Consider the following 11808-nt stretch of genomic DNA (forward strand, 5'->3'; position numbering starts at 1 on the left):
CTGGCAAAACTGACCAGGAAAAAGGTGAAGGGTTGCAGCCGAACTCTTGTATGCAAAGCAGGATGCTGCCTGTGAGCTTACATGAACACAGGGGGATTTGGGATGAGGTGAGGGGGCAACTGGTCCTCTCTTGTCCAGCTGAATCCACCACACATGGCAAAGGCATCAACTCTCTCTCTCTTCCTCTCAAAGCCACACACCCACCCAGTACCATAGCCATGTAGCTCAATAAATAATCTATAAGCCTTGTATAATATAACATTATACATCATAGCATAATGAAAAATGAATTATATGTTTGTGTTATTTTGTTTGGGTTTCATTTAACCTTTTTCCATTATTTTCTCCGACAAACTTCTGTTGTTGAAATAACTCTTTGTTAACACACAGTGGGAACTTGACTTTACCCAAAACAAAATTCCTCCTGACATCCTTCCTGCTGGACCTCAGAAAGCCCACCTACTTGAAGTTAATTGGGGACCCAGGAATGGCACCCCCTCCTCTTTTTCAGTACGAACGCCTGTGATGCAAAAAGTCGGTCAAAGACAACTGTTCGTAAACTTCTACAAGCATGTTCTCTACATGGCAATGTTCGCGGTCTTATTCAGAATGTCAAACTCCGAGTGAATGACCAGGATAGCACAAACATTTCCTAAGCTCTAGGAAACAAGAAAAGCGAGACAAAAACTCTCAAATGGGACTAGTCTGCCAGTACTTGCAAAGGATACGTGGATGAATCCGAGAAGTCCGATTTTTTTCAGATATGGAGATGATTTGGACACATTACCGCATGTCGATTTCAGAATACCTGTTCGTTTTGTGTTTGATGCCACTGGAATTGTTTGCGCAGATAGGTAAGTGCAGTTGTTACCAGTGCACGCAAACAGCGCTGCAGAAAAGTTTTACCGCTACAACATCTGAGAAACTTGTTTGAAAGTGCCTAATAAGGTTGAACCTTTGCCATGTTGTGATGCCTGGCCAGTCATGCATGGGATGCCGTAAAATTGTTTGTGCTATTGATTTGTGTTGTTTTTATTTATTTATTTTATTTATTTTTTATTTTTTTTGCAGTGCAAAGCTATCGCTCTAGCTAATGTAAATAGTAAGGCTGTTTCACTAATGAAAGAAACACCTGTGGATGGCGAAACACTCAATGTCTCTTCTTTTGAGGATCTCTGCGTATCTCTTTATGCGGAATAGTGGACAGTCAAGCACTGATCCGATGTGGTGTTTTTTGTTTTGATGTGACACGGGCCAGGATTCCTGTCCAGATGTATCAGGTGAATGATTTTGAGCCAGACGTGACTGTAACACCACAGAGGCATTGCTTTCATTATTTTCTAATACCTGGGCCGCGGGGATGGGAGCCCTGAGAATAGCTTGCAGCTGTTAAAAGTAGGGGAGAGAAAAAAAACCTGCTGGTCTTGAGTTTGTTAAACTTTGCCATTGCCATTAACTCATTGGCAGCCTCTCTTTGTCTTTTTTCCTTTTCTTTCCTCTTTCTTTGTAGCTCTCTCTCTCTCCCTCTCTCCCTCACTGGCAGATGTTTTTGAAAGCCATTAGCACGAGCCCAGAGGCATGTGCATTTGTTCCGCGTGAGTGACAGATTGAATGAGCTGCATGTCAGCACGTTGTGGTCACCACTGCAGTGAGGAGTTACATTTGTCAAGCGTGAGCCTGCAACCTCCTGATATGGAGCCTCGTTAAAAAGGCCAGTGTGCATCCAAAACGCAACATTTCACCTGCTACTTAATTGCAAAAATAGCCTTCTGAGGTGATTCTGTTTTATATTCACATTATATTTCATTTTTATTATTCATCCAGTTTTGACTCCTTTTTCTAAAACGACTTACAATAGAACTGGAGTAGGCTACAACAATCAAGTCACACAGTAACAATTACAGAATGCTGTGGTTGCACAGCCTTTACTTTGTGTAGTAGGCTACTGTAAACCTTACTTAGACTTAATGTGTATCATAAAAAGGCACAGACTGAGATACTCTAGTTTCCCTCCGGCTAAACTGTGCCGAAATGTCAGTGCCATATAATTTGTATACATAACCTCACTGATTTCAGTGGAGAGCTTGGTGTAGCAAGAGCAAAGAAGCAGCTGTGTGTCTTGGCCACTGACAGAGGAAACTCATATGAAAGGGGCAGCTGTTGGGTTGGAATGGCTGTGGTTCGTGTCTGGTGTACCCATCACTTGTCACTGTAAAACACTGGATGGGGACACAAAAGTACAAACACTCATTTGATCAAAGACAGGAATGAAAAGTCTTCCAGAATCCCTTAGCATTGTCATCTGTCTCTCTCGTCACGTCGGTGAGTGGTTGGGTCCACCTGGACTCACAAAAAGGCAGTTTTTGCCGTTGTTTTTGCCTGGACAGATGTCTCTCTCTCTCTCTCTCTCTCTCTCTCTCTCTCTCTGGTGCTTTTTTGACTTATAATTAGCTGTTAGTTTACGGGTGTTGAGTTGAGTTGCTGTTATGCATCTTAACTTTTATGGGTATATTTTATTGCGTGCAGACAGTCACAGTATCCCTTTTAAATGTAACTGATATTGGGAGGATGACCAGCAGTAACACCTGTGACTAGGAAGAGCACCCAAGATGAAAAGGATAAGATTATCTTGTTTTTTCCTCTTTAATCTTGTTTTCTTTTGTTTGGTAAGGGTTCTCTCTCTCTCTCTCTCTCTCTCTCTCTCTCTCTCTCTCTCTGTGCTGTGTCTGCCTCCAGTGTTCAATAAGCAGTTTCTTTACCCCGAGGGCATTTCCTGTTGTCTCGCATAATGTGGGCCTTGCGTGCAGGTGTGTGTGTGTGTGTGTGTGTGTGTGTGTGTGTGTATGTGTGTGTGTGTGTGTGTGTGTGTGTGTGTGTGTGTGTGTGTGTTTGTGTGTGTGCGTGGGTGTGCGTGTGTGCGTGTTTGTGTGTGTGTGTGTGTGTGTGTGTGTGTTTGTGTGTGTGTGTGTGTGTTTGGGCGTGTGGGGTCATAAACTATTCCACTCGGCTGGATGTAGCCTTGATCATTGCCTCACCACAGGGAGATGACAACAAAGCATTTGCCCTCCCCCTGCCCACTCACACACACACACACACACACACACACACACACACACACAATCTCTCCTCATAGAGAGATTAGATGAGAGGACAGGGTCCCTGTGGTCCGTCTCTTTCCTCGTTTGGAGAAATGTCTCACCCCATAGCCAGTCATTCTCTCAGGCAGTCTCCAATCACCTCTGTTTATGAGCACCAAAGATGCATGTGTTTGCCCATGTGCTGTGATGGCAGGATTCATTGGAAGGGGAGAGAGATTGGGAGTGAGGGAGGAAGGAAGCGAGAAAATGAGGGAGGGAGAGAGAGACAATGATAGAAAGAGGAGAGAGGGTGGCCGAAAGAGTGAGAGAAAGCAGAAGTGAAAGAGAGAGAGAGGGAGAGAAAGTAAGGGAGAGAGAGATTAAGAAAGGGGACCAATTGAGAGTGACAGAAAGAGAGAGAAAGGGGTTGAACAGAGGAGAGAGAGAGAGAGAATTTGAATGTGAGAGAGAGGGAGAAAGAGAGAGACTAGAAAATGAGATAGAGGGAGAGAGAGAGAATGAGTATTCTGTGCTCACACCTGAAGGCTAATATGAGTGTGTGTTTGGTATTCCCTGGGTGAGGAGATTTATCTGGCCCCCACCCCTCCCCCTCGCCCCTTCTCAGTAAACAAATTAAATGGGCAATTTGACTAGTTTACCCAGCAGCCAAGCCATGCCAGACCTTTTGTCTCCCTGCTGAAAACAAGGCTGTTTGGAAAACCTTTGACCTTGTCTGCACGGACGAATGCAACTGTGTTTCACAACCAACCAGTTTGCATGCGTAGACAAAAAAAAGCTAAATAAAGCACTGGCTAAATACGTGTTTTATTGTGAACAGATGCATAAACACTTCGTAAAAATGTTATGTCTTGAGGAATTAATATGATTTAGTCTTTTTATAGTGTTGCCCTTTCAAGGATTCCCATCCAAACAGACGTGCCAGAATTCTGAAGGAAGATTTAAGTCTTATATATTCATGTACATGTGTTTATGTTTAGGTTGGGTCATTGTATTTTATTGCATTGTTTCACCAGAATCAACATCCTACTTCTCTGTCACAATTCCTTGGGAATCTACATGGACATCGCAAACGCAGTGAGGCTCAAAGGAGTTGATGGAATTTAATGTGAGGAACACCATCCATGTTGTTAACACCACTCCAAATGAGGCCCTTAAACACCTTCAACTTTAAACTAGCGCTGGGAAATGGGCCACTGCGCACGAGCTGTTAGGGTTCAGGGCCGGGGGTGTAATGACCAGGGAATTAGGGAGGAAAATGAGGCTTTATGAGATGAGGGCCAGCTGAGACATGACTTCATCCGAACTCCTCTTGGGCAGAAAGCGTCAGATCTTAGAGCCACTCACGCCTTTTAGCTGAGCCGGCTGGATTACGGGCCAGGTTGTCCGACGCGCTTTCTCATGGAGGTCGGATGACAACGTTTTTAGTTGCTCTGAGGTCATGCGTCGTCAATCACGTAGCTGCACGAATCAGTATTGACTCAGTGTCTCACACAGTATATGAGGTTGAATGACGACCATTTTAAGTTGCTCTGAGGTGTCGATCACAAAACAATTTGGCTCATTATTTGCTAAAGTATTTTCTGTTTTTTACACAGTACATGTTATAACAGTGAACCTCTTGAGAATAAGCAGACCTGATTCCTCTTGAGGTTTCTTGTGAGCCCTTCATTTGTAATGAGAACTCTGTCCTGCACATCAATGATTAAGGAACGGAGTGTCACATGCATAATAGGGAAGGAAGATTGAGAAATGATTTTCCTTTTATATCATGGTGACCACAGCCATGCATTATTCATCATCTGGTGGAATAGACCGGTGCCCGGAGGACGGGTCTTGGCTTCTGTGAACAATTAGAGTCTGGCTTTTGACCCAGTTCATCTCTGCCACACACCTCACGCGAAGGGGAAATGTGTGTCTTTCTGCACAGATGTAACCCAGCATTGGAAATGACATGGGATTAGAGGGGTTTGCCGTGAAAAAGTCATCAGCCTATTTCTGGTGTGGACTGGTGAACTGTGAAGTGCACGAGCAGGAAGTCACGCATCATTTCCTCCCTTGACCTTTTCCGAGCGGCGAGGTTAGCGTTTGGGCAGGGTGACACGAAAGCATTTTATTTTTACCCTTTTTTTCTCTCTCTCTCTCTCTCTCTCTCTCTCTCTCTCTCTCTCTCCTCTGTGTCCCCCTGATCTGAAGGTTGCGTCGACCCCTATTCTGGCTCTTAATGAACTGACTGGCGTTTTAGAGTCAACATTATGACACAGTTTCTGACCTTTTTTTTCTTCTCCAATGATGGCTCTGACCTCCATCTTGAGTGAAAGGTTAGTAAGTGGACCACAATTGGCTGTCCACGGAGGGCCCTCACGTTCCTTCCTTCGCTCTTTGTTCTGCCAGCTCCCGAGTGCTACCCCAGCGGATATCGGACCTTGCGGAACCCGTACAGGAGCGTTGACTTTGACTCTACGGAGCTCCAGAACACAGCCATCCAGGACCTGATATGTGACCACTCGCTGCCAGCGGCATGGTACCGTTTCACCATCAACAACAAACCAGCGGAGATGCCCACCAGCTGTGTGGAGGTGCAGTATGCTCACATCAACACCCAGCCCATTTCATACACTGGGAAATGTACAAAGTATATTTGATACATTAGATAACCTTTCACAACATTATTGGGTTGTGTAGTGTTCATGTTCTTTTATTCTCTACAGCAATTTTATATTTATATAGTGTCATTATCCCTGTAACATTATCAGTATTGTCTGACATCGTCTCAAAGCACTTTACAGAGCCCGTAATGGACGTCTCGACTGGCTCATTTGAGCTGTTCATTACAAAATGATCATCATAATTCATTTTTTATTACATTTGGTAAAACCACAGTGCTGAGAGAAAAACTCTCTCTCTCTCTCTGTCTCTCTCTTTAACCCCCCCCTGACACTCATGCTGTCAAACTCTTTTTGTCATTCAATTACTTTCTTCTTCATTCTCATCTTCCAATCCCCCCTCCCTTTCTCTTTAAACCTTTGACACACACTCTCGTTCTCTCTATGTTGCTGCTTGTCTCTCTATTGTCCTTCTTCTCTTCTTCCTCCCCTCCCTCTCTCTCTCTCTCTCTCCCTCCCTCTCTCCTTCTCTCTCCTCCTCTCCTCCCCTCTCTACATCTCCTATCTTCTCCTCTCACTTCTTCTCTCCTTTTCCCCTGTTCTCTTCTACTCTCCTTTTCTCTCCTCTATTATCCTCTTCCTCTCACCACTCCTTCTCTTCTCTTCTCCCCTCCCTCTCTCTCTCTCTCTCCCTCTCTCTCTCTCCCTATGCTCTCTTTCCCTGTCTCAGATGAATCGCTGTGGGACCCAGGCCCCCGTGTGGCTCTCCCTGAAGGACAGCTCGCTGCCCCAGCCCGGGGAGGTGCGACAGCTCTCCGCCTGTGCCACCTGGCAGTTCTTCCACGGCAGCACCAAGGACTGCTGCCTCTTCCGCATCCCCGTCTCTGTGCGCAACTGCGGAGACTTCCTGCTCTACTTCCTGCAGCCTACACAGGGGTGCATGGGATACTGTGCTAAAGGTAAAGTCTAAAGACCCTCCAGTTCTAGTGTCACTGGCCATAAACGGGAGCTTAGGCTCACAGCTGACCTATAAAATACAGCAGTAAATAGCGGAGAGCAGTCAGTGTAGACGCTTATGTTGTTACCTTTACAGTTATCTTTATAGTTTTTGCTCCTGGTGTGAACAACAGCCCTTTTAGCTCAGACTCTGTGGTTGGTCCGTTGGTCTGAAAATGGAGTTAATTTGTGGTCAAGAAACAACAACAGTGTTCTTGTTGCTGGGTCAGACCCAGGCAGGCAGACCCCTTATCCCACCCTGCTGAACTAAGCTCTACTTTTTTCCGAAAGGGACGATTTCACTACCATCATAGCTAGTGTGCTTGTACAGTATATGGGGTTTAAAGGCATTTTGTTCTGGAGAGTGCAGAGAGAATAGTCACCAATAATGGCACTAGACAAATTAACAGAACTTAATTGAATTAAACAACAAACAAGCAAATGCAACAAAAGCCTCCCTGGCCGTCTACAAGTGTTTGTGGCCACAGTAACAAATGAAAATGACTGGGAAAACAAGGAGCCAGGTCTGCGACTAGGAGGAGAGACATCGGCAGAGCCTCAGAGTCACTTGTTTTAGACTCTTATTATTCAGGTTTCCCTGGCATTTCCGTCCCCACAGACACATTCTTTGGGTCTGAGCGACGATTTTTCCGTAGATGTCTGAATCCACTGATGTTCTCGTGAAAATGACTGGGAAAACAAGGAGCCAGGTCTGCGACTAGGACAGGGAAAGAGAGCATAGGGAGAGAGAGAGAGGGAGAGAGAGAGAGAGAGGGAGGGGAGAAGAGAAGAGAAGGAGTGGTGAGAGGAAGAGAGGGAGGGAGAGAGAGAGAGAGAGGGAGGGGAGGAAGAAGAGAAGAAGGACAATAGAGAGACAAGCAGCAACATAGAGAGAACGAGAGTGTGTTCAGGTTTCCCTGGCATTTCCGTCCCCACAGACACATTCTTTGGGTCTGAGCGACGATTTTTCCGTAGATGTCTGAATCCACTGATGTTCTCGTGCAGCCAGGGTGTGTGAGGGTGTTGTTACACATTTATTGATGCAAGGTCTGAACCATCATTTGTGCCACTAAAAACAAAGCACATAGCAAGCAGCCAAGCCTTTTATGTTTAAATAGACAGTTTTGGTACATTACAACTTTCTCCTTGTCTGACAACTTTCTGGTTGGCTCATCAGATGTTTTGAATGAAGTTCTGCAACATCAGGTTGCCAGATGGTAGTGCAGAACAGTTACACTGATCTCAGTTCAGTGGTTATATAAGAGGGAAGAGTGCCTTTGTTACTTCTCTTTTTTGACTTAAAATATGAATTAAACAGTTGGCTTATATATTCTATTGATATAGAAAAACATGAGCCCTTAAAGTTACACTTAGTAAATTAAAGGAGAGTATGTGTATGTGACATCTGTGTTAAGTTAAGTGAATGTTTTGTCTAATGGAGTCTAAAGTGATTTTGAAAAGATTCCTGTTCCTGTTCTTTAGTCATTACAGAGTTCGCACCTAAGGTTTGCCCAGCAGGACAGATTGAAGTTAATGGAGTATGCAAAGGTAAGAGGCAAAAATATGCACCTCACATGAGCAGAGCTGCATCAGAGCCACATCAAGGCCAAATCAGAGCCAGATGGTCCGAGCAACATTAGGGACTTAAAGTCATCTCTTTCGAACTTTAAGTCATTCAAGGAGCCTTTACTGCTGCACTGCTTGTGCTGTTTGAAATCTACTCATCTCAAGAAAAATAGCACTTTAAGGGTTTCTCACATCTGTCTGGTGTCGCCTCTGCTCTCATCTCTAGTCTCTCTTTTTTCTGTGCCGACTCAAACTTCCTATTTGTGTCCTGACTCAGCCTCCCTGTCACTTTGGGTATCTTACATTTACATTTATTCATTTAGCAGACACCTTTATCCAAAACGGCTTACATATGTTAATTATACCACAAGTGCCGTTCTCCCCAGAGCAACTCAGGGATAAGTGCCTTGCTCAAGGGAATAGTTTTTGCTCCTGGTGTGAACAACAGCCCTTTTAGCTCAGACTCTGTGGTTGGTCCGTTGGTCTGAAAATGGAGTTCATTTGTGGTCAAGAAACAACAACAGTGTTCTTGTTGCTGGGTCAGACCCAGGCAGGCAGACCCCTTATCCCACCCTGCTGAACTAAGTTCTACTTTTTGGTGGAAGCCGAGAATTGAACTGACAACTTTCAGGCCCAGCTAGCCTAGCTCCTTAACCACTACACTACCACCGCCAAGAGTATATATTACTTAAGGGCACTTCAGCCGTTCCTACTGGTCGGGGTTCGAACCGGCAACCCTCCGGTTACAAGTCCGAAGTGCTAACCAGTAGGCCACGGCTGCCCCCCAGCTGCCCCCCAGCTGCCCCCCTTTATCTTGATAAAGCACTACCTAAAGGTAACGTGTTATTGTTGTTTGTGTGACTGTATTCCCCACCCAGCCACCGTGTCCCCACTCACCTCCAAGCCAGTGGTCACCCCAGAGCTCATCGGCAGCAGTGTCCACCTGAGGTGCTCCTTCCAAGGGGGGACGTCCAGCCTGCCTGTCGGCTACCTGGTGGCATGGCACCGGCTCTCCACTTCCGGTGCCAGGGAGGAGGTCCGCAGGGAGTCCACCCTCAAGCTCTTCTCCCTTGTGGAGATGGATGGCGTCCACTTCAGGCTGGGAGAGACGGTAAAGCTGGACTGTTCAGACAGGCTTTCTACCCCCACAGGGGTTACACAAGGGGGCAGGTGTGGAGAGGGAAGGGAACTTCAGACTGGGGGGCTGGGGGGTGGTAACAGTGTCCAGACAGGCTTCTGCCCCCTGAGGCCAGACACATGGAGCAGGTGTGGGGTACTGAGCTAACCATGCCTAAGCGGCCAATCAAATGCAATCCCATGTGGCATGTCATCATGTCCATGATAGACTTTCAGTTTAAGTCTGCAGCAAAATGTGATTATACACTTGAGTCACAGAAAAGGAGTTCAGATACATAAATTAGAATCTCATACACACAACTTTAACATGGGAAACTGTATGTATTATCATAGTATTATATGTGGCAGAAGTTGAAATTTCAAGTAGCATTTTACTTTTGCTCCCTTACCTCATGTTCTTCATGCTATGGCTGGCTGGCACTGGTTCAAGTGATTATTCCAGCTTCTGAGCACAGTCAAAGCGACTGGATCTCTTTGCCCAAGAGCATTTAGTACGGAGAGTTGCCAAACTGTGCAAATGTGTAATTCAGGAAATGTACTGTATGAGTTTAGACTTAAAATGAGTTTTTTTGAGTGTGTGTGTGTGTGTGTGTTATGGCAAAGATAAGAGGGGAATGGTATAATCCAGGCCATGACCTAAGACTTTTAGTAATTTTAAGCCTAAATATTGACCAGTAGATATGGTGAGGGTGTTCAGAACTCTAGGCAACAGAGAAGCTGCCTGTTCTAACATGTTTTAGAAGTCCAGCTGTGTTGATACTTGCACAGGTCTGAACATCATCCTAAATTATACACTTTCTAGATGGCAGACAATGACTGTGAGAATGAATGTACATCAGACTGTTGGACGGAGTATGACCAGTTTCATCCATTGCATTTCATAAACCAAAAGGGCTTATGGCCTAAAGTGTTTTAAAGTCCTAAAGTTTGGTGCTCGTGCTGATGATGGCTTTAGACCTTTCTGTAAATATTATTTTAGGTAATTACACTGTCATCCATGTTGTTGAAGTGTATATGTACACTGAAATATTTATGCCGTAATTTGTAATATGAAATGAAAACTGAACTCATCATGTTTGCTTTGAATCCCAGTTTTCTTGCAGTGTGTCTACGTTCCTGCGTAACTCTTCAAAGACGCAGTCCCTGCCCAAAGAGAGTGATGGCTTCTTTGCTGGGATTAAGGTAAATGACTCACCCCAGGCTTACACACACACACACACACACACACACACACACGCACACACACACAAACCATAAACCTGGCAAGGAGATTTACGGGGGTCCTGGGAGGGCCAGCACTTTTGTCTCCTCTCCCTTGCTCGGTAGTCTTCAAGCAATGACCACAGGAAACAGGGGCCGAGTGGCATCATGCACTCATGCAAGAAATTAAGCCGAAACTGGTCGACCACATTGACGAAATTGGAGCCACAGTCTTGTGCAGTTGGTGCTCATTGGGAACCAGAACATGTATACTGTAGTAATTAAACAGAAAATCGGTTGGCTCTGACCAGAGTTACTTTTGACTGAATGTACGCTGTCCCCTGTTTTTTTATGACAGCCATTGATTTCAGACACTTTCTTAATGTGGTTCTTCGAATTTCCAGCTTTCATTTGAGGCTCAATTGAAAGTCAAGCCCTTTTTTTATCATTTAATAATTTTGAAAAGGTTATACATGCCTTCATTTCATCCCTGTATGCAGCCATTAGCTGTTCTTCTCTCCTCCGTCTTCAATTAGTCCAAAATGCTGCAGCGAAATGCTGACACCACCCCAGTGCTCGCTGCCCCTCACTGGCTCCCTGTTCATTTTAGGATTAATTATACAATTCTGTTAGTTGTTTTTTAAATCCTTAAATGGGTGTGCTCCTTCTGATATATATCAGATCTCTTAACACCGCATGCTCAATCGAGGGTTTTCAAGTCTGTGGACCAATTTCGCCTGGTTGTTTCTCAATCAAGCATGACGAGGAGGGGAGATCGGGCCTTTGCAGTAATTGCCTCTAAACTTTGCTACTGCAGGCTTTTTAAATCACACTTTAAAACTCATTCCCTGGCTTTTAACTCACTACTCACTAATATATTTTTTTATTTATTGTGTATTACTTTTATTATAGCTTTTATTGCTTTAACCTATGTTGTTTTATTATTCTACCGTGCTCTTGTTTGCTCTTACTCTCGTCTTTATCAACCTTAATGTTTCCCAAACATTGTTTTGTATTGTCTGACCTTCACTGTTTTGTCTTTCACGTCTTAATATTTTGAATTTATAGTACTTTGGTCAACTGCTGTGGTTTATAAGTAAACCTGACTTGACTTGACTCGACTTGACTGTAGTTTCTGTAGTGTTAGTTCTGGAGAGGGTGAGTGAGCTGCAGTTGATATAATGATATCCATACCATTGCAAACCTCT

General features: G+C 44.6%; 1 protein-coding gene across 2 annotated transcripts in view; it reads left to right on the forward strand.

Moving 5' to 3' along the window:
• Positions 1–544: 544 nt before the first annotated feature.
• Positions 545–11808, forward strand: part of si:ch211-246m6.5 (von Willebrand factor D and EGF domain-containing protein) — a gene marked incomplete in the record, with an annotated part of 73210 nt that continues 61946 nt past the window's right edge. For both annotated transcript variants that reach the window (XM_048235540.1, XM_048235541.1), the window contains 6 exon segments: positions 545–854; positions 5490–5674; positions 6432–6660; positions 8180–8245; positions 9142–9374; positions 10493–10582. In XM_048235540.1, the coding sequence (XP_048091497.1) occupies positions 764–854; positions 5490–5674; positions 6432–6660; positions 8180–8245; positions 9142–9374; positions 10493–10582 (894 nt within the window).

The sequence above is a fragment of the Alosa alosa genome, chromosome 23 (genome assembly GCF_017589495.1).
Source record: "Alosa alosa isolate M-15738 ecotype Scorff River chromosome 23, AALO_Geno_1.1, whole genome shotgun sequence".
NCBI lineage: Eukaryota > Metazoa > Chordata > Actinopteri > Clupeiformes > Clupeidae > Alosa > Alosa alosa.